The 21,386-nt window shown below is 46.5% G+C and overlaps 1 protein-coding gene across 1 annotated transcript in view; it reads right to left on the reverse strand.

The window, feature by feature from the left end:
* Positions 1–21,386, reverse strand: part of EXOC4 (exocyst complex component 4) — a 304,003-nt gene that overhangs the window by 143,514 nt on the left and 139,103 nt on the right. The window contains 1 exon segment of the mRNA XM_032687270.1: positions 1,323–1,419. Within this exon segment, the coding sequence (XP_032543161.1) occupies positions 1,323–1,419 (97 nt within the window).

Genomic DNA, 21,386 nt, shown 5'->3' on the forward strand with positions numbered 1-21,386 from the left:
ATCACCCCCCTCTGTGCTTGAAAGGCACCTGTAAATTCATTTAAAAAAATTGAGAAATTGAAGAAATATCAATTGAAGAGCATCTCAACCGTCGCCCAACTTTTTCCACAATAAAATGGCTGAAAACTATAAATTATACTGCAGCAAATTTCATTTTTAGGGCGTTTCTTTAGTTGGGAAGAGACAGAGGTTGAAATGAAATTCGCTTGGGGAATTCTCCATTTCGTTTATGGACAGCCAGCAATAAATAGAGGGTACCACGGACACAACCCTTTTTCCAAGGAAAGACCTTAAAGCCCATACCCAATTTTAGTGCTTTTATCAAGATTATTCCAATATTTGGTGTGGTGAAATCAGAAATCTAGATCTGGAGGAGTTTATGGATTCTCCACCTGTACTTTTTAAGTGCTGAGAAGTCACAAATAACACTAAAAAACATCTTTTTGAGGGCTGAGAACCGAGGTTAGTCGGACGTTCCTTCCTCTGGGGGATAAGACTGAATTATTTTTTATTGCTATTTTATTATGGGAGACAATCCCCTGTTTGTTCAGTGGCTCGTGACAGCGAGTAATAAAAGCAGAGCCAAGGAGGGGAAATGCTCTAAAGCTGCTGGTACTGAGTGGGAAAGGACATCCCTGATGATGAAGGAAAACCCTGGCAGGGAAAAGCAGAGGTGGGAGATCAACACGAACCGAGGCAAACACTGTAGTGTTTAATTCCAACAATTAATTCCAACAAAACCAACCCCAGGGACTGTTTGACTGCAAAGCAAAAAAAAAGAGCAAAACTCAAGCAACCAGGGGAGAACGATGCGGTGAGAAAAGGCTCATTAAAGACCTGCTCTGTTTAAGGTTCCAGCTGTGAGGATTTTGGGAATCACCTGGGATCAGGCATTGATTTGCCAGATCACACTTGTTTTATCAAAGCCTGAACTCGCCTTGCAGTTCATCAGAGCACCCTCTGAGTTTTTTTAAGAAGCACAAAGGCCAGGGAGAGACAAACAACTCGTGGCGGGTCGCAAATAAATTCTACCTCGTCGGTAATAAACGACACTGGGAAGTGAAACGGGCTCAGCCAGGCAGGGAATCCCACCTGGCATCAGAGTTCACTTCAAAAAAGGTTTAAAAACATCGCCAAGGAGCTGAATTAATGATGATTTTTTTTAACATCTGCACACCAACAACTCCAGAGCGAGGTCGCTGCTCCGGGACGCGGCTCAGAAGCGGCACCATCCCCGCGGAGAAGGTTAATTCCAGAACGTTAATCCTACTTAATTCTAATGATTTGCACCTGTAGGAGCATGTGGAAAACCTGAATTTTACCTGAGGAGGGGATGAAAGATGACGGTGATGTTCCTGGCTCCTGGTTTGCAGACAAACTTGGATCCGCCACCTTCAATTAAGTTATCATCCGGTCCTCCTGGAAAATAACATCAAACAAAGTTGGCTAACAGATCTCAGCAGCCCGTGGTTTTTAGATAGCAAGTGATAATTAAACGCTTAGCAAGTGATAATTAAACATGAATTAGAGGCTTCTTTCCTGATGAAAGATCAGTAATTAACGTGAAGACACGCTCCCTGTACCCCCCTCTTGCTCACAGCAAGCACTGCTGAAGCAGTGGGGACAATACAGGTGGGGTTGAGATGTTTTTAGACATTATTTCTACTTCCCAAAATTAGTGGAAGTACTGCAGGAAGACCACGAAGTCCAGGTCCTGCATCTTGTGCAATAAAACCCCCAATGTCTGGTCCATGTGGCTCAGATGTGTTTTGAAGCCCACAGGGCTTGAAGAGCAGCACTTCCCTGAATGTTGCTGCTTCCAGGTCCTGCACATCTGAGGATTCCACAATTCCACCTGGAAGATGCTTGGTTTTGATTGCCAGTGACCTGGCATTTTAACTCATTAATAATATTTAACATTTCCAGGTCTCTCAGGGTTCATTTCCTGCGCTGAATTTGGGATTCCCAAGCAGGAGACACAATTCCCCGAGTTCCACCTGGGTACAAACAGGGTCCCAGCTATAGGAAAAACCCATTTGTGAGTTTGGCAGCTCCTTTGCAGAGAAACACAACTCAAGACAACGTTATTTGTGCACCACAGCCCCACAGAGGAGGATCTGGAGTGGCAGGAAAACATCAACCTGTGTATCACTGTAGTCAAACCAAAGGTACTTCCAGGGGCAGCTCTCAAAGGATGTTAAATTTGGATATTGAAAGAGAAAAGAGGGTGGGGAGGGAAATACCAGCTTCCTGAAACTTTTGAATGTCCTGAGAGCAACAAAATCCACTTGTAAAACCATTGCAGAAGAAAACATTTTTAGGACAACGGGCCAGATGCTTCACCATGGAATGGTTTGGGTGGGAAGGGACCTGAAAGATCATCCAGTTCCATCTCCCTGTCATGGGCAGGGACACTTTCCACTAGCCCAGGTTGCTCCAAGCCCTGTCCATCCTGGTCTTGGACTCTTCCAGGGATCCAGGGGCAGCCACAGCTTCTCTGGGAAATCCATTCCAGCCCCTCCCCACTCTCCCAGACAGCAATTCCTTCCCAATATCCAGTCAAACCCAGTCTGAAGCCATTCCCTGTGTCCTGTCCCTCCAGGCCTTGTCCCAAGTCCCTCTCCAGCTCTCCTGGAACCCCTTTAGGCCCTGCAAGGGGCTCTCAGCTCTTTCTGGAGCCTTCTCTTCTCCAGGGGAACATTCCCAGCTCTCCCAGCCTGGCTCCAGAGCAGAGGGGCTCCAGCCCTGGGAGCAGCTCCGGGGCCTCCTCTGGAGTCTCTCTAGCAGCTCCACATCCTTCAAGAATGTTGTTCCCAGGGCTGGAGGCAGCTCTGCAGGGGGATCATCATCATGTGCTGCCACCCTCCCACAAACAACCCCATCAACTGTGGGGTTTGGGCAAAAAAATCTCGAAGAACCCCAAAAAATGAACTCGGGCAAAATCTGTATATCCCAAAGATTACGAAGCCCTTCCTGTTCTTCATGTGAACTCTTCCTCAGGGATTGATAATAATAAATACAGGAGCTCATCACATTATTTGGGCAGCTTTAGAGGTGCAGGGAAATGACAAAGTCCTTGAAAATCAAAGCTCCACCAGCAGGTTATGGAAGTTTTTGACCCTGACGTGTGTCTGCCTTGAAACAAGAAGAAAGTCTCCAAACTGGAAAGGGTGTGAGGGGAAGAAAGTGCCTCCAACCTTCTTTCCAAAGGGAAGTTTATCTGCCTTAGGACATTAACTGCAAAAAAATAAGCTCTTTGATGACTTGGATTTATTTGATTTATTTGCCCCTCCTGTAGCAACCTCACAGCAAAACCCAAGGGCTGAGCAGGTCACAGCACCAGCTCCTCCATATCCCAAAAGGTCCCTCCAGGTCAGGAGCGTTTCTTACAGGAATTCCCATCCCAGGAATGTTTTCTACAAGAATTCCCAACCCAGCAGTGGATTTAAGATGCTGTCTTGGTGAGGTTTGCTACTGAGCTCCCTGTGGAGCGAGAAATCCAGGGAAACTCGGGATATCTGCAGTCACAGCATTTCCACAGCTGACTCAGCTCCTCCAGCGCAGTGCTGGGATGTGGAAGCCTCCTGGTAAATCCTCCACCAACACAAGGAAATCAGGAAGCACAGAGCAGCTGAAGGCAGAGTTAATTCAGCTTTACTGACTGTATTTAGAAAGAGGAAGCTCCTTAAAAAAAAAAAAAAAAAAGCCAGGAATTTCCTGAATTGAACTCACACGATGTGACAGCTTTAAAAAAGAAAAAAAATAAACAAGAGGTGTGAGTTCAAGGAAAAGAAAATTATTCATTTCCCCTGTTAATGTCAGATCCTGCAATTTCCAGCGGGGTCTCTGTGTCTTTACAGACTTATTGGAGGATTCATCCGAGCACGAGCTGCTGAGGCATGAAAGGAGGAAATGCAGGCTGGAATTAAGGCAGGGCTGTGATTCTTGTTACACCAAGTCACCCTGCACTAATCGATATTATTGACTGGGCCCTCCATGTTTTATTCCTCCGCAGCCAGGAGTGAAACAATCCACCTGATCCGCTCGGCCCCGCTCTGAGGGACTGGAGTAGAACAGAACACTGGAACAGGGAGGGAAGAAAGGTGATTTTACATCTTCCTGGCTCTGAGTTTTCAATTAATCACCACGGAGGCTCTGTGGGAAGGTGGGAGGCACGAGGAAAAGTGGTTTTGGTTTTCAGTCTTTTAAAACATCGAAGGGTTTTGCCTTGAAAAACCTGTTGAGATGTAAATCTTGTTCCCGGTGATGCCTCATACAGACCAACCAATCCTGAGGATTCCAGCAGGCTCCACTGCTCCTCTCTCCTTCTCCTCTCTCCATGCTGGAGCTCTGTGGTAGTTGATGCTGGAGAAAAGCCCCAGCTGGAGCAGGAGAGAGGACACGATCCCTCTGTCTGTATATTTGGGAGCAAATCCCCCCTGGGGACTCTCCCACAAGGTCTGAAATGTGTATTCACATGGAGCAGCCATGGGACTGGATTCATCCACTGCACGCAATTCCCTGTGCTGGAGAGCCACAAGGAATGTCCATAAAAATACACCAGGAATATCCCTTTGCCCTTCTTGAGTCTATCAAGGGTATCTCACACAGGGAGGGGAACCATCATTCCTCCAAACAATCCAAGACCAGGCAGCTCTGCAGGAAACAGGGAGCAGAGAATCATGGAATGGTTTGGGTTGGAAGGGACCTCAAAGCTCATCTCGTTCCACCTCCTGCCATGGGCAGGGACACCTTCCACTAGCCCAGGTTGCAGATGAAGGAAGGACATGAACCTGCTGGAGTGAGACCAGAAAAAAACATGGAGATGCTCCAAGGGCTGGATTCCCTCTGCTCTGGAGCCAGGCTGGGAGAGCTGGGAATGTTCACCTGGAGAAGAGAAGGCTCCAGGGAGAGCTGAGAGCCCCTTGCAGGGCCTAAAGGGGCTCCAGGAGAGCTGGAGAGGGACTGGGGACAAGGCATGGAGGGACAGGACATAGGGAATGGTTTCCCAGTGCCAGAGGGCAGGGTCAGATGGGATATTGGGAAGGAATTGCCGGCTGGAAGGGTAGAGAGGGGCTGAAATGGATTTCCCAGAGAAATTGTGGCTGCCCCTGGATCCCTGGAATTGTCCAAGGCCAGGCTGGAGCAACCTGGGATAGTGGAAGGTGTTGGGGTTGGAACAAGATGATTTTTCACATCCCTTCCAACCCAAACCTTCCCTTAATTCCACAAAAAGTGAAGATAATGCCTTTTTTTTTCCTCCTTATGATTCCCAGAGCTGCAGTCTGCAGAACCTCTCCAAGAAGAGCTGAACTTGCAAATCCACACGAGCAGACTCGGAGAGAAGAAAACTCTCCACCCCATCAGAGAGAAGGAGCTGTAAATCCTCATTCCCAGAGAGCCCTGAGGATTTCCAAGTGTGTGGAAGTGCCCAATATTATTGCCATGACAGCTCTGACTACAGGACCAGCCATCCCTGCTCACTGATCCACAACTTCCCAGCACATTCCACACTCCAGGCACCATCTGGACCGTCGCTCTGGTGATGTCACAATGCAAGAAATCCTTCACTGGGTTGAAGGATTTGGCTGTTGGTTTGTTGGGTTTTTTTTAATTATATAAGTCAAGAAAGTCTAATTCCACATTTATTAGCACCAGAAAAATAACCCAAACTTTCACAGCTCTCTCAGCAAGTGTTTTTTGTTGTAGCAGTTTCCTTCTCAGGAGCAGAGTTGGCTGATTTAAATCTGCTCAGTAATAAATCATGGAGGGGGGGGGGGGACAAAAAGGAAAAAAAAATAAAAAAGAAAGAAAAATAAGGATAACTTGGCAACAAAGGGATATTTATCACAGAGCTAATGATGCCCTCATGCTGTGCCAGCAATGGGCTGTGCCCACCTGAATGCCACTGCACGTGGGTGTCTGAGACAGGGCCATTAGTGACACAGCTCAACGTCTCCGAAATGGAGCCTGAAATGTCAGGCTGCAAAATGGGAGGGAATTAGATGAGCAACAAAGCTGGAATTTTCTGCAGGCATTTAAAGTTTGAGCAAACATTGGGAGCGCTCTGAGTTTTCCATCTTGCTGGGAATGTTAAAATTTCAATGTGGACATGCTACGTTTGCAAAGAAGCCCGGAATGGTTTGGGTTGGAAGGGACGTGAAAAATCATCTAATTCCACCTCCTACCATGGGCAGGGACACCTTCCACTAGCCCAGGTTGCTCCAACCTGGCCTTGGACACTTCCAGGGATCCAGGGACAGCCACAGCTTCTCTGGAAAACCCATTCCAGCCCCTCCCCACCCTCCCAGACAGCAATTCCTTCCCAATATCCCATCTGACCCTGCCCTCTGGCAGTGGGAAACCATTCCCTGTGTCCTGTCCCTCCATCCCTTGTCCCCAGTCCCTCTCCAGCTCTCCTGGAGCCCCTTTAGGCCCTGCAAGGGGCTCTCAGCTCTCCCTGGAGCCTTCTCTTCTCCAGGGGAACATTCCCAGCTCTCCCAGCCTGGCTCCATAAACCACCCCCGACACAAACACCGAGTCCTGTTTTCCCTGCACTGACCCCCAGCAGGGATTCAACACATCAGGACACACTTCTAAACTCTTTTCCTCAGAAACCAAACACAATTTATCACCTCTAAAATTCCTTTGTTGCATGTCCTGAACCCTCAAACTTCACTGCATTTACAGAATCCCAGAACAGCCTGGGTTGGAAGGGACCTTAGAGCCCACCCAGTGCCACCCCCTGCCATGGGCAGGGACACCTTCCACTAGCCCAGGGTGCTCAGAGCTCCATCCAACCTGGCCTTGGACACATCCAGGGGTGGGACATCGTTTTCCCAACTGCCCTGGGGTAGCTGCTTTAGCAGAGCTCACGGGGTGTGCAATCCATGCTTGAATTAACGGCTCCCCCCCCGGGTGTCCTGGCACTTCCTGCCCTACACCGCCAGAACTCAGCAGGGAAGAAGGAAGGCACAGAGAAGGATCTGCTCCTCTTCTAGAGGCATCTAGTGGATTATCTGAGGCACATTCTTCTGCCTATTCCCACATAATAAGGATGTTCCTTGTGCTCTTCACCCACAAACTGGCAGTGACTGACCTGCCCTCTGACACGGCTCCTGTTCCCTCTCCAACGGGAATGAGGGAGCTGAGATGCACCAGATGAAGAAACCCACCTATTATCAAGACAGACAAGAATAAGCTCCAGCCAACACTTGATTACTTCCTTGCTGGAGGGGAAGAAGCAGTTCAGCAAAGGTTTCTGACAGAGGAAAGACTGTGTTTCTTGTTTGCTTCTCTTAATCATCCCCTGGTCTCTTTTTATTCATCACAACTGGGAATTTATAAGATCAGACCAGCAGGAGTAAGGGAGTGATGGTTGAAAACACACAGGCACCCGCCTTTTCCCAAAATCAGTAGAGATCAGGGAGATGATGGAACTGCAAAAGCCCCCAGATCGATGGGAATTAGGTGGTTAAACACTTGTAAAACACCGGCTGTCAGACCCGGGGCGAGGGCTCCGCACAGGCAGGAAAGGAGCTGGGAGATGATTAACTGTCTCCAAGGGCATCAGTCTGTTCCCAGCTCCCAGGGTGTCCATCACCTGTCACCAGCACTGAACTCAGCAAGGGAGACACCAACACTGCCACAGGCAAGGACAGCAACACCCCAAATCCACAGGGATTCTGGGCTTGGATCGCTTCGGTCAGTTTGGAAAGACTTTTCTTCTTTACCAGAGAAGTAGGGTGGGAATTAAGACAAAAAGGATGTGAAGTGGGGGGGGAAAAACCAAGGGATTTCATCCTGCAGGTTATAAAGTTCAGCACATTTCATTTCAAAAGTGTCTCTTTAAGTCATAAAGGCTCAGCCACTCTCCCAAAAGCAGTGTTTGGGGTGATGGATCCCAACGTGGGGTGCAGAGAAGGTTCCAGCCTTCACTGGAAAACCACAAATGTTGTGTAGAAATGAAGGCAGAGCTCCTGGCTGGTTCCCAGTTTGCCTGATGGAGCAGTGGGGTTGTTGTGGTGAGGGGTTGGGAGAGGGCAGGGAAGTCCAAAGCCTCCAAAATAAATCCAACCCCTGTTGGCTTTGACTTTGGGATTGTGCCAGTCACCACAATGACCTAAAAATCCAAGCTGAGGTCACAGGATCACAGGATGGTTTGGGTTGGAAGGGACCTTAAAGATACACCTCATTCCACCCCCCTGCCACGGGCAGGGACATCTTCCCCTATCCCAAGTTGCTCCAAGCCCCGTCCAACCTGGCCTTGGACACTTGCAGGGATGAAATCAAGCCAAGTCAAGTGTGATGGCTGGACCTTTACAAATCTCTTACAGGTATAAAACTGGGAAAGGAGGAGTGGAAAGGGATTGGGATAAGATGCTCCCAGGGCTGGAGCCCCTCTGCTCTGGAGCCAGGCTGGGAGAGCTGGGAATGTTCCCCTGGAGAAGAGAAGGCTCCAGGGAGAGCTGAGAGCCCCTTGCAGGGCCTAAAGGGGCTCCAGGAGAGCTGGAGAGGGACTGGGGACAAGACATGGAGGGACAGGACACAGGGAATGGCTTCCCACTGCCAGAGGGCAAGGTTAGATGGGATATTGGGAAGGAATTGCTGTCTGGGAGGTGGGGAGGTCCTGGAATGGATTTCCCAGAGAAGCTGTGGCTGCCTCTGGATCCCTGGAAGTGTCCAAGGCCAAGACTGGAGCAACCACTCACTGCCCAAAGAGCTTTTCCAACTGTCTCTCCCCTTCCCGTGCCACATCCCGGGGCTGATTTCGGATGCGGCCGCGGAGCCCCGCGCTGACTGTTGTGCCCAATCCTTCCCTTCTCTCCTCTCCTGCCTCATCTGAGATCCAACACCATCTGCATTTAAATAAGTTGCCCTTTAATGTTTCGAAACCTGATTTATTAGTTGCTCACACTCCATCTGCCTCGAAAAAACCCGTCGCGAGCCTCGGCTCTCGCAGCCCCCGCGAGGGGTTGGGGTTCGACCCGACCCTCCTTTATCATCTGATCACTGTGGCAGCCACACATGCAAAAAAAAAAAAAAAGCCTCCTTGCAGCTACAGAAAGTTGTTTAAAATGCATGTTTCTCCTTTTTTTTCCTGTTGTTTTCTTTTTTTTCCCCTGCCCGGGCAGCAGGAACTTTGATTAATGGATTTGTCAACTTGCATATTTTGTGGTTTCCCTAAAAACCACCACGTACAGATAGAAGCTCTTCCAAAGCATGAGTCCTTATCCAGAGCCAGGAAACAAGCTGGAGCTAATGAACTGTGATTACTCACAGGCTGGATTCACTTCTCAACTGTTCAACTGTTTTCTTCTCTCTTTATCTTATCTCCTGTAGCAGCAAATGGTTCCTACCTGAATTTTTTATATCCCTGACATGTTTTCTATTGGGTTTTAATGTCAGAAGGAAAAAAAAAACAACAAAAAAAACAACATAGTGAGCAAACAAAAAGCAAGGGAAATAAAGTAAGATATTTCTTGACATGGTGTCATTTGTTGTTTTATATTCCTATGAGCTGTTTAACTCTAAAACCTCCTGTGTTTCATTTTCTTTTTTAGTACTTAAAAGTTTAAAGGCCATTTTGGACAAAGGAATTGGTAGAATCATGGAATCAGAGGATGGTTTAGGTTAAAGGGACATGAAAGATCATTCTGTTCCATCCCCCTGCCATGGGCAGGGACACCTTCCACTAGCCCAGGTTGCTCCAACCTGGCCTTGGACACTTTCACAGGGATCTAGGGGCAGCCACAGCTTCTCTGGGAAATCCATTCCAGCCCCTCCCCACCCTCCCAGACAGCAATTGCTTCCCAATATCCCATCTAACCCTGCCCTCTGGCAGTGGGAAGCCCTTCCCTGTGTCCTGTCCTTCCATGCCTTGTCCCAAGGGCTCCTGGAGGTGCTTTAGGCCCTGGAAGGGGCTCTCAGGGTCTCCCACCTCAGGCTCTGAGGACCTCCCCACCCTCACAGGGAAGAATTTCTTCCCAATATCCCATCTAAACCTGCCTTCCATCAGTTTAAAGCCACTCCCTCTTGTCCTCTCCCTCCAGCCCCTTGTCCAAATTCCCTCTCCAGCATTCCAAAGGCCACAGGGAGTTCCAGCAAGGCACACCCTGGGGAGGCCAAAGGCTCGTGGTGTGAGGAAGGACAAAGCTCCTGAGGTGGGACAGCTTTGCCAAAGCCCCTCTTATGGGCCTGGGAGGAGAAAGAACGAGATTAAAAAATGTAAAACATTGTATGGATTCTGTGTGAAGCAGACACAGACTCATTGAGGTGGTAAAAGACCTCTGAGATCAACAAGTCCCACCAACATCTAGAGAAATACAACGTTTTTACCACTAAAACATGGGATGGAAACAGAGGATTTCAAAGCTGGGACTCCAAAAACCACCAAGAAACTGTCAGGGGCTTGTTTTCCGTGTATTAATGAAGGAGTCAGTCCTAAAGAAGATAAATCCCCCAATCTTTTGAGGAGCCTTGAAAATGTTACAAACCTGGCAGAATTGGGAATTCGACCCCGTGAGCGACAAAGCAACGCCCTCACTCCTCCTCTGTGAATCATTTCATTTTCCAGTAACATGCACAATGATCCCAGGGTTTTCCCTGAGGGAAGTGGAATGGATTGTCCATGGCAGTGCTGGGAATGCACCAACCAAGCCCCCCTGCACCGGCAGGAATGAGCAGATCCCAGTGTGACCTGTCAGGCAGCATCTCTCCACCTGTTCATTCATAATCTTTCCCCACCTCCTCCTCCTCCTCCTCCTCTGCTTTGTTTTGCCTGGAATTCAATCAAAGCTCAATTAAGACTTGAGGAAACAACCCCCAAATCCCAGAGCCCCCCGTGTTAATTTGGGGACAGCTTTTATTTCTGGCATTTTCATGCAAAACTGTTTCCCGCCCCTCCGAGATTGTCACTGATATTGCCACGAAACTCCCTTGGGGTTGTACATGTCAATAAAGGGGAGGGAACTCCCCCCCTCAGGGACACCAGAAATTGCAGGAAAACAGCCAGAACTTTAATCACAACTCTTTCAAAGGCAGCCAGGGATTTGGAAATGGGGTTATTGGAGGATATGACCCTAATACAGTGTTCATCAGAGCCATTGGAAGCCCAGGAATAACCCGGTGGCTTTAATAAAACACCGTTTCATGGGAGCCAGCGTGTCAAAATCAGGCTGGATTTAATATCAGAAACTCCAGGGAAGACTGACCAGTCTTTTCCATGTGTTTGTGTCCATTTCTATCCACAGGAAATTTAACATTTCCCCTAAAAACCAACCAAGAGCTCCCACGAGCTCTGTTTTACACAAAAGTCTAAATTGATTTAATTGTTTTTTATTTTTAACAGTTGCTCCTGCTGTGCAGGTATCAAGGAGAGGAAAACGGGACTGGTTTCCCAGAGAAGCTGTGGCTGCCCCTGGATCCCTGGAACTGTCCAAGGTCAGGTTAGAGCAACCTGGGACAGTGGAAGGTGTCCCTGCCCGTGGCAGGGGGTTGGAACTGGATATTCTTTTAGTTCCCTTCCACCCCAAACCATTCTACAATTCCACAAAAAGCTCAAAAAGTTGAAAAAACCCCATTCAAATACTAGAAATTTTCTTAAATTCTACTTAAAAGCTTCAACAGTTGTGGGCTGAACGAGACAAGACTCGAACGTTTTGGCCTCATCAGAAAAAGGATTAATTTGTGATTTCTGCTGATTCAGCAGCTTCCATCAACAGGAGCCACTCAGTTGGCAGAGTTTCACCCACATCTTGGAATATCTGACATTCTACTTCAAAATTAAAGGGAATATGTGGGTTCTTTTGGTTCAGTTACAAGAAGCAGGGGCACGCACCGGTACAGAGCAACGGTAAAATAATAATTAAATTTAATTAAATAATAATTCAATTTGGCATCGAGCAGATAACTTTAAAAGAAGGGAGAGGGAATGGCACAAACCAAAGCCATTCCTCCACCTCAGAGCACATTCCCTGTGTCCTGTCCCTCCATGCCTTGTCCCCAGTCCCTCTCCAGCTCTCCTGGAGCCCCTTCAGGCCCTGCAAGGGGGTCTCAGCTCTCCCTGGAGCCTTCCCTTCTCCAGGTGAACATTCCCAGCTCTCCCAGCCTGGCTCCAGAGCAGAGGGATCCAGCCCTGGGAGCAGCTCCGGGGCCTCCTCTGGACTCCCTCCATATCCTTTGGATGGTGAGGCTCCCATCCTTCTTAACCATGGAATTTTTTTGTTGTAGGGCTGATGCTGCCCCAGTTTTTTTTCCTCAGCAGTGACAAATCCAAGGATTTTGTGCCTCTCACCCCCAATCAGCTGCCGGAGTGAAGATTTTTTCCCCAACACATTTGCAAAAAAAACCCCAAAGCAACACAACCCCCCCCCCCCAGATGGAATATTAGGAGGAATCAAAATAAATCTGGGAACAACATGGTGCTGGAGGATGACCTTTGTCTAATATAAAATAGGTTTATGCCAACCCACCCCCCTGTGGGGGCAGAGAGCTGTGAGGGGCATTAATGGTCTAAACTCTGCCAGCAGTGTTCCCATTCCCCAGAACGAATGTGACGTGTCTTCCATGGAATAATCATGGATAAAGGGGAGGGAAAATATCCCCTCTGTTCCCCCGTGAATGAATGCCAACCTTCCAAGGCATCAGGTGAGCTGCTACGAGTTCCCATTTAACTCCAAGTCTGCAGAAAACCAAGAAAAGCACCTGAAAAGAAGAAAAATGTGGCAAAAAAATTCCATTATTCCTAAAATAGCGGGTTCCAGGAGCAAAACTGGCTCAGGTGCTGCTTTTGACACGCTTAACACACCTTAAACCAGAGCTCTGAGCAAACCTTTACTATTTTTACATCTCTTTTTTACCACTTAACATCCTTCTTTTTTGCATTTAACTCTTTGTAAGCAAAAAAAAAAAACCCTCTCAATTTTACCACCAAAAGCTTTCAAACAGCTCAATATGAAAATAATTCAAAATATTCTCATGTGGAATCACGGGATGGTTTGGGTTGGAACCTTTAAGATCATCCAGTTCCAGTGTATGTTTGATAAACTGCTTGCAAAGACAACCAAAAAAAAGTTCATTTCGTGAGACTCCTCCTTTTTTTTTTTCCCCCAACAGGTAGAAAGTTAAATCCCAAGACTTTGAGGACGTTCAGTTGTGACAAAATGGTTTGGTTGGCTAAAAATAACCTTATTTTCAGCTGCTCTCGGGTAGACCAGACACCACCATCCCCTTGCATCCCTAAAGTCATGTCTCTATTTTCCAGGAAAACCATTGGAAAAGGGATTTTAGCAAAAATAAGAACATCCCTTTTCAGACAGGAGCCTAAAACTTGTATATTAAACAGGGTCTGTACAGAAAATTAATGTTTTGGGATTCAACTCCTTCTTTGGGGAGTTAAATTCCCTCCTGTGGGAGTTCAGTTCCCTCTTTTAGGGACCAGGTGAGAAAAATTGTTCTCCTTGTGTTATCCAAGGGATCCTTCCTCCCCTTCTGCCTGGCAAACTCGCCCAAATTCAAATAAGCTTTTGATTTCAGCAGCTTTTTTCCCAGTGTCTGTGGAAGGGACAGAAATGGAGAAATGCAATGGAGAAAAGTGGAAAAAGGGACAATCATTTTTGTTCCTATATTTATAATTCATACAAATGAAGCCCAGCTCCTCCTCCCTGCTGATAAATCCAAATATTCTGCATCTCCTCTGACTGGTTATTCTTAAGGAATTGCTTTTCATCAGCAAAATCAGTCGTTTTCTTAACAAAATCAGGGTTTTTTATCAGCAAAATCACTTGAATGCTTCCAAAGCATCCACTTTTTACCACCTCGAGATTTTCAGCCCCCTCTTTAAAACCATTTACAGGTTGGAAATATTTACTCATTGCTTGCAAAATTGGATACATTTAATCATTGATGAAACCTTCAGCTTCCTTAATTTAAAGCCAGCAGGAGGGTTGGATTTAATTTCCTGGAGGACACCAAGAAATGGCACCGCAGGAGAGGTGAAACAAGGACAGCTGAAGATACTGGGGACACATAAGGGGTATCCCAAAATTCTTTTCCAAAATAAAACCATCCCAAAAAAGAAAAGCGGAGCAAAACAAATCCTTCAAGGAGAACCCAAACTCAAAAAGGCAGCTCCTTTTTTTTTTTTTTGGACCTCACTGCACTGAAACTAAACTGTTTGTGGCTGTTTGGAGAGCAAAGTCTCCAGCCTGCCATCAATATTTTAATCGAGGCCCTGAATATTCATGATGGTTTTGTTTCTTTGGAGGACAAGATCCCCCTAATTATAAAGAATTCTGCTGTGTAAATGTGTTCTTGTCATCACACCTTGCCTTCATCTCCATTACAAAAGCCAGGCAGTTCCAGCTCTTTCATTATTTATGGAATTCTGGTTCTTTTGGATGATTTTCTTCCCTTCCAGACTTCACTGGAGCTCTTGACACAGCTCAGTCACAGCTTCAGGAATTGTGGACTCTTTCAAAGCCTGCCTTCAGCTGGGGAGGAGTTTTATTTGATATGATCCATTTTCCTTTTCCAGCTTAATTCCAACGGCACCTGGTATTTGCCACCAGCCCGGGAGAAGGTAGAAAGCACAAAGTCTTTAAGGATTTCATCATTCCTTAAGACTTCCAGAATGCTCCAGTACCAACAAAAAGTATCCAGGCCAAGCTGGACGAGGCTTGGAGCGACCTGGGATAGTGGAAGGTGTCCCTGCCCATGGAACTGGATGATCTTTCAGGTCCCTTCCAACCCAAACCCTCCTGTGATTCAAAGGAAAATGTTTGTTTTGTGTAAGAAACAGAGTGTTTTCTAAAATAAACCCATTTCTTTCATTTCCAGCGACAGGAAGCTCTGGATGATTCCCCCCGAGTTTTCCCTGTAATTGCTTTGAAACCCCCCCCCCCCATTTCAACACAAAGGATGTCAAATAAGGACAAAAAGCTGGAAGGGTTTTCCAGGGTCATTAATTCACCCTCCAGCTCCTCTCCACAACCTCCTGCACCTCCCTGTGTGAAGCTCTACCCCAGTTTTCTTGCCTTCACTGGTCTGACCTCCCTTCTCTGCTGGTTAAAAACCTTCTTCCAAATCCCAGTTTAAATTTCTTTTTGGCCAGTTCTCTCCTGTTGGTGACCATACCACTTTTCAGCTGACAGCTGTTTTACCACCCCTTCAAGGTGCCTGACACCTTCTGTAGGGAACTGTAAATCTTCCACCATGGAACAGTCCTTTTTTCCACCTTCTGGCCATCACTACAAGGCATTAAAATATCTCCTGAAACCCAGCTAATGAGGAAGGAGAGTCCTGGAGGACAGTGAAAGACATGAAGTGACAAACTGCCAATTAAATACCAACATCACTGGAGAACAATATGTGACACAACTTGTGCTCATTTTGCTCCAAAAGAGACTCCAAAGGACACAGCCAGGGAAGGACAATTGGGCTCCTCAGACAGGAGGAACCACTCCCAAAAATCCACTGCCACCACAAAAAAAGCTCAAGGAACAGCTGGAAAGTGCTCCTGGTTTTAAAACCGGGTAAGTTTGGCACAGACAAATCCTGCAGGAAAAGCCAGTCCTGGTGTGGAAGGAGCAGCAGCAGCAGCTCCACGTTGCACACAGAGAAAAGCAGATGCTTAAAAAGCTCTTGGTTCACCTGAATGGGACATTCCCACTTGGAATATTTTCTGTCTAAAGCCACTTCACACGTGTTTGCCACATATTTGAAGCACCTGACATCAGCTTTGGACTGGTGTTACTGGCCACAGGCTGAGCAGGGCAGTGTTGGACAACATGGATGTCCTGCCAGGGAAACCAGAGGGATGGATCCATTCCTTCTCCTTGGCTTTATTTCATCCACTTCAATAGAAAGGGGGAAAAAACCCCCAACTTTCAAAAGTAATTTATCCCTCCAGTTATGTTAGAAAATAAAGAGCTATGTGCTGAAGAAGAGCTGTCTTTGCTGGAAGTCAATCCCATGACTGATCGTCCAAAATAGGAGATCAAATGATCTGGAGCAGCTACACTGGGAAAGGAATGAGCACCACAAGGACTTGAGAAGTCAAACCCCCGGGTTTTCAAACTTCTGGGTTTTCCAGAAGTGCTCAGAGAGTTTTCAAGCCTCCTCCAACAGAGAATCACAGAATATCCTGAGGTGGAAGTGACCCCCAGGGACCATCCAAGTCCAACTCCTGGCCCTGCCCAGGACACCCCAACAATCCCACACTGTCCCTGAGAGCGTTGTCCAAACACTCTTGGAACTCTGGCAGCCTTGGGGAGCCTGTTCTGTGCCCCACCAATGTTTTCCCAAGGTTTAGGATTGTTCCTGGAGCTGCCACTCCGATGGTTCCTGCTGAGTTTCCCCAGCTCTGGTTTGGCTCTTCCTGTTGGTGCCACAAGGACAGATCCTTCCTGGGAAGCATCAAACCAACATCCCTTTCAACATCTGCACAGGGGTGATTCAAACTGACTATTTTTAACACATCACTGCCTTCCCTGAAGGTGAAAATCATCCTGGATAATCCCAGCACATCCATCAGACTCGGAGGGATGAACAAAACCAGTCCTGGGAGTTACTCAGCCTTCCAGCAAAGGAGCTTGTGCAGAGCAGACTATGGGATATCCGTGCTCCTGAACACCAGGAAAACACCCAAAGATTCTCCACCTCCCAGCTGGGGACTTATTTTAGTGTGTTTAATCCCAGATTTCCCTCAGGTGATGCAATTGTTGCCAGGTTAAACATCCAATTCCAGACAGGCACTTGCTCAGGAGCCAAAGTCCTTGATTTCCAAAATGCAGCTTCAGAGTCAAAAAACAGTCGAGAGGAGCACCAAAGATCACTTCCCCCTGCTCCAATATCATTTCCAACGAGGAAAAGAAATGCAAGGATTGGAAATTCCGAGGCAAGGACGAGGAACAGCAGCACTGAGGATTTCATCAATGAAACGATGGGAGAGACAGAGAACTGGAACCACAGGAATTGGAGGAAAACTGAGGCTGACAAAGACTTTTAAAATCCCTGAGCCCAACTGCTTAAATATAAGCCCTACCATAAGCAGGGAATATTAAGAAGCTCGTGTAATTCTTTACACGAATTTAATTTTAATTTAAAATTATCGGATCTATAAATAGGTTAAACCCACCGCACAAATCTTGGAATAAATCAGCTAAACGGAAGGAAAAGGTGCCTCATACAACCTCTCACCAAAGACCAGCTGAAATGACAGGTCTGTCATCACATCTACAGCCAGAGGGCTTTTCAAAACAGTAAAATCCCCCAAAATTCCCAGAGAATCCACTGCCAGAGGGTGGAGATGATGGAAAACTTACCCATGCTATGGCCTGTTCCTCTCATGTATCCCAGGCAATCCCATAGTCCAGTCATATTGAACTATGCCTCCAAATCCAAATATATATATGTACACACATATTTATATATATATATATATCTCTGCACACATCATTCCTTTTATCCCCTAATTAAATCCAGCACACCACACAACCATAACAAGGTGTTGATTAATTTGCTGATTTGATTTAAATGCATCCTGGCTGCGTCAATCCCCTCCCTCCAGATCTCCAGAATAACCTTCACTCCCTTAAATAAGGCCAAGAGTGTCATCATTTCCTTCTCCTTTTTCCATATGCAGATGGGGGACAATTATCCCCCCACATCCATCAGAACTTAAAAAAACAGCAGGAAAGTCATTTTAAGGCACCACAAACACGAGCTGAATACACAAACCCTTGAGGAAGGTTACTCCAGTCCTCACCACAAAGAAAGAAAAAATCTGAGATCCCAGCAAAGATTTGCCCATCCTGGTACAAGAATCCAGCTGTACATGGATAGAAATGTGCCACAGAATCATGGAATATCCTGGGTTGGAAGCATCCCAAAAATCCCACCATGTTTGGTGGAAAGCAGGACACACAGAGACAATCGTGGAATCATGAAAATGGTTTGGTTGGAAGGGACTTTCAAGATCATTTCATTCCACCCCAAGACCATCCCATTCCACCCCTTCCACACCTTCCACTATCCCAGGTTGCTCCAAGCCCTGTCCAACCTGCCCTTGGAAATAATAATAATAATCATAATAAATCCCATTTTTTCTCAGAACATGAGGGGGCTGAAGGGATCTGGAGGAAGCAGAACACCCTGGGTTGGAAGCATCCTAAAAATCCCACCATGTTTGGTGGAAAGCAGGACACAGAAAGACAATCATGGAATCATTAAAATGGTTTGATTGGAAGGGATCTTCAAGACCATCCCATTCCATGCCCTTCCACACCTTCCACTACCCCAGGTTGCTCCAAGCCCTGTCCAACCTGCCCTTGGAAATAATAATCATAATAAATCCCATTATTTTTTGGAACATGAGGGGGCTGAAGGGATCTGGAGGAAGCAAAAGGTGCTCTTTTGCTTTCAGAGTTCACAGAATTGAAAAGCCACCTAGAAAAAAAGATGTCCAATGCTCCAAAAACAGGGAAAAAATTAGAATTAACCACATAAGAGTGTGTTTTCCTTACAATTTGCTTTTACAAGTGTTGTGAATAATGATGGACAGATACAGGACCAGGCTGAAACCCTGCAGGTCAGAAACCCACCCTAAACCACGCTCTGTGCTCCATGAAATTCAGATGGAGCCCATAAACCAACTTCCCTCGTTTGCAGCAATAAAAGGGAGTCCATCAATAAATTGGCTACTTCCCCACCACCTCTTTTTTTTTTTTTTTTCAGCACAGGGGCTGTGAAATGATTGAAAACCATCCCCTCGAAAAGCAAAAAAACCCCAAAAAAACCACAAACATAAAAAATCCAGGAGTCCTTCCAGCAGGAAAAAATAAAAATGAAATTTCTGCCTGCCCCCAAGTGCTGCTTTTTTTTTTTTTCCTTCCCAGACAGTATCTGCCAGCCCTCCCAAAAGACCACAGACCCCTAATATTTCTGCTCTGGGCCATATGTGCAAAAATAAATTTGTTAACGAGTCTGCACCAGCAGTTGGCACCGACTCCTGCCAGTCTGCACCAACATCTTGAGGCTTCCTTTAACGGGGGGGGGGGGAAGAGAATGTTTTAGAAAAGTAGAAACCCAGCAAAATACGTTTAAATAAAAAAAAAAACCCAGCCAGTAATTGGAGAAAATATTTTAAATGAATAAGACACCGGGAACGTTGGCAAGAGTTGGTTGTTCCCAGGATCATCCCGGGGTCCTGAACGTTTTAAACATTCAGTGTGACCATCTGTCACTGATACAGAGCCATTAGCAAAGCCCTTCTCAGACAGAACCTGTCACCCAGAGCCTGCTGCTGCCAGCAGGAATCAAGCTGAGGGCTCGGGAAGCAGCTTGTCCCCCCGGAAAACGGGATTTGGCTCCGCCCGGGAAGGGGAAACGGAGCCCAAAAATCCGGTGGCAGGGCCCTGGTGCTCGGCAGGTTGGTGTCTCGTGCTCCCATCCCCTGCTCTGCACGGGGAGAGAGGGAAAGGAAAACCCATGGAATGAAGAGGGATTTAAGGCGGGTGGCAATAAGGACTCGCTCAGAGCTCACAAGGTGTTGGTCGCCCAGGAGAGGGAAAAATCAGCTCAATACTCAGAATTTTAGTGGTGAACTTGCCTTAAAGACTTCCAAGGATATGATCCATCAGAATCACAGGGGGGTTTGGGTTGAAGGGACCTTAAAGATCATCTCATTCCACCCCCCGCCACAGGCAGGGACACCTCTCACTATCCCAGGTTGCTCCAACCTGGCCTTGGACCCTTCCAGGGATGCAGCAGCCACAGCTTCTTTGGGCAACCTGAACCAAATTTCTTAAATTATACATTTAATGAATACTTATAATAAAAGTGTGTGTATGTGATAATAAAAATACACAGTGCTGAAGGAAACACCAGGGTGGAGAAGGTGGGAATTGGTAACATGGCTGTGCAGGTTAATGGATCAAAGGGATAACAAAGGGATGACTTCTGAAAGAAAAACTCCTGGACTGCAGGAAGGTTACCAATCAAAATCCACAGGGATGAGTTAAGGGGATATTTCTACTTGTTCTTTGATCAGAACTGCACAGAAGTTAAATGTGCTGATGAAACCAGAGATGGGAATTGTTACCAATGGGATACTCTGCACCTGGACCACGGGAGGAAGGGAATATCATTGGATCCTGCACATTCCAGTGCATTTAGGTACTAATAATATTTGCCAGGAGTTGCAATTTTAGAAGACAAATTCAGGTGTGCCCATCAATCACAGAAGGTCCTGGGGCCACCCAGACCATGAGTCAGAAAGGCAAACACAATCCAAGACTATTTCCAGTAAGGCCAGGAGAGGAATTCTATGAATATTTCAGGAACTAGTGAGACACCATCTGGAATGAGAACTCGACATGAGAAGAAACAGAGACAGAAAGGCTGTGGAGACGCCAGGAGAAACATCAGCACATCTCACAAGAAACAAATGATTAATGGAATTAAAAGATCCAGGGAGTAACCACGAGAGAGGAGAAGAAATTATTTTAAGATTGTATCAAAACATTAAAATGATGTGACCACGGTAAAATCCAGATGGGATATCAAAGTAACATCTATAAATGCCAAAGCAGTGAAGTCCTGGGTTGTTTTTTTCAGTGGGAGGACAAACCAAAACCAAGTGTTGATAAAAGTGTTCCTGTACTTGGGTGCTTCAATGACTGAGCAACTCCAGTGGCCTCTCAAATCCTCGTCTTCTTGTGTTTAGAGATGATTAATGGACACCCTAAATAGCCTCCATCCCGCAGAACTTTCCTACATCTCTCCAAGCCAAACCTTCTGTGACAACTATTGGGACACATATCAGCTCTAACTCTCACTATCCAACTATTGACAGGGGCTTGGCATGAGAAATAATGGGCTTTTTAATGAAGTCATTAAAACCTTATCAATAGCCAGGAGTCGAGATGTTCATCAGAACACGAGCCCGCCTGTCACTGCAGAATGACAAAACACCTGTGATCCCTCTGGATTTCACTAAAGAAACAGAATTTGAGGCAGGACCAGATGGATTCAGAGTGGAAAGGATGAGCATGAGAACTCAAGTGCTTGGCAGGATAGGTGGGGTGCTCAGAACAACACAGATTCAGCCATTTCCAATGATTTTTTAATTTTTTTTTTGGTGCCACCTGATACATCTCCTCAACCGGCTCATTTATTACAGAATAGGCTTTAAAACAACTTTCAAACTCTGGGTTGTTTTTTTTTTTTTTTCCTTCCAAAGAGACTCATTTTCTGGCTGCTAATCTGCCTTATGGGAACTTGGATTTCAACTGAAAAGCACATCAGTAAATCTCTGCGTCCCCCACCGAGGCAGAGAAGAGCTTCAAGTCACTGAATAAAGATGCCGAGGCGGTGACAGGTAGCTC

The sequence above is a fragment of the Chiroxiphia lanceolata genome, chromosome 5 (assembly GCF_009829145.1).
Source record: "Chiroxiphia lanceolata isolate bChiLan1 chromosome 5, bChiLan1.pri, whole genome shotgun sequence".
In the NCBI taxonomy this organism is placed as follows: domain Eukaryota; kingdom Metazoa; phylum Chordata; class Aves; order Passeriformes; family Pipridae; genus Chiroxiphia; species Chiroxiphia lanceolata.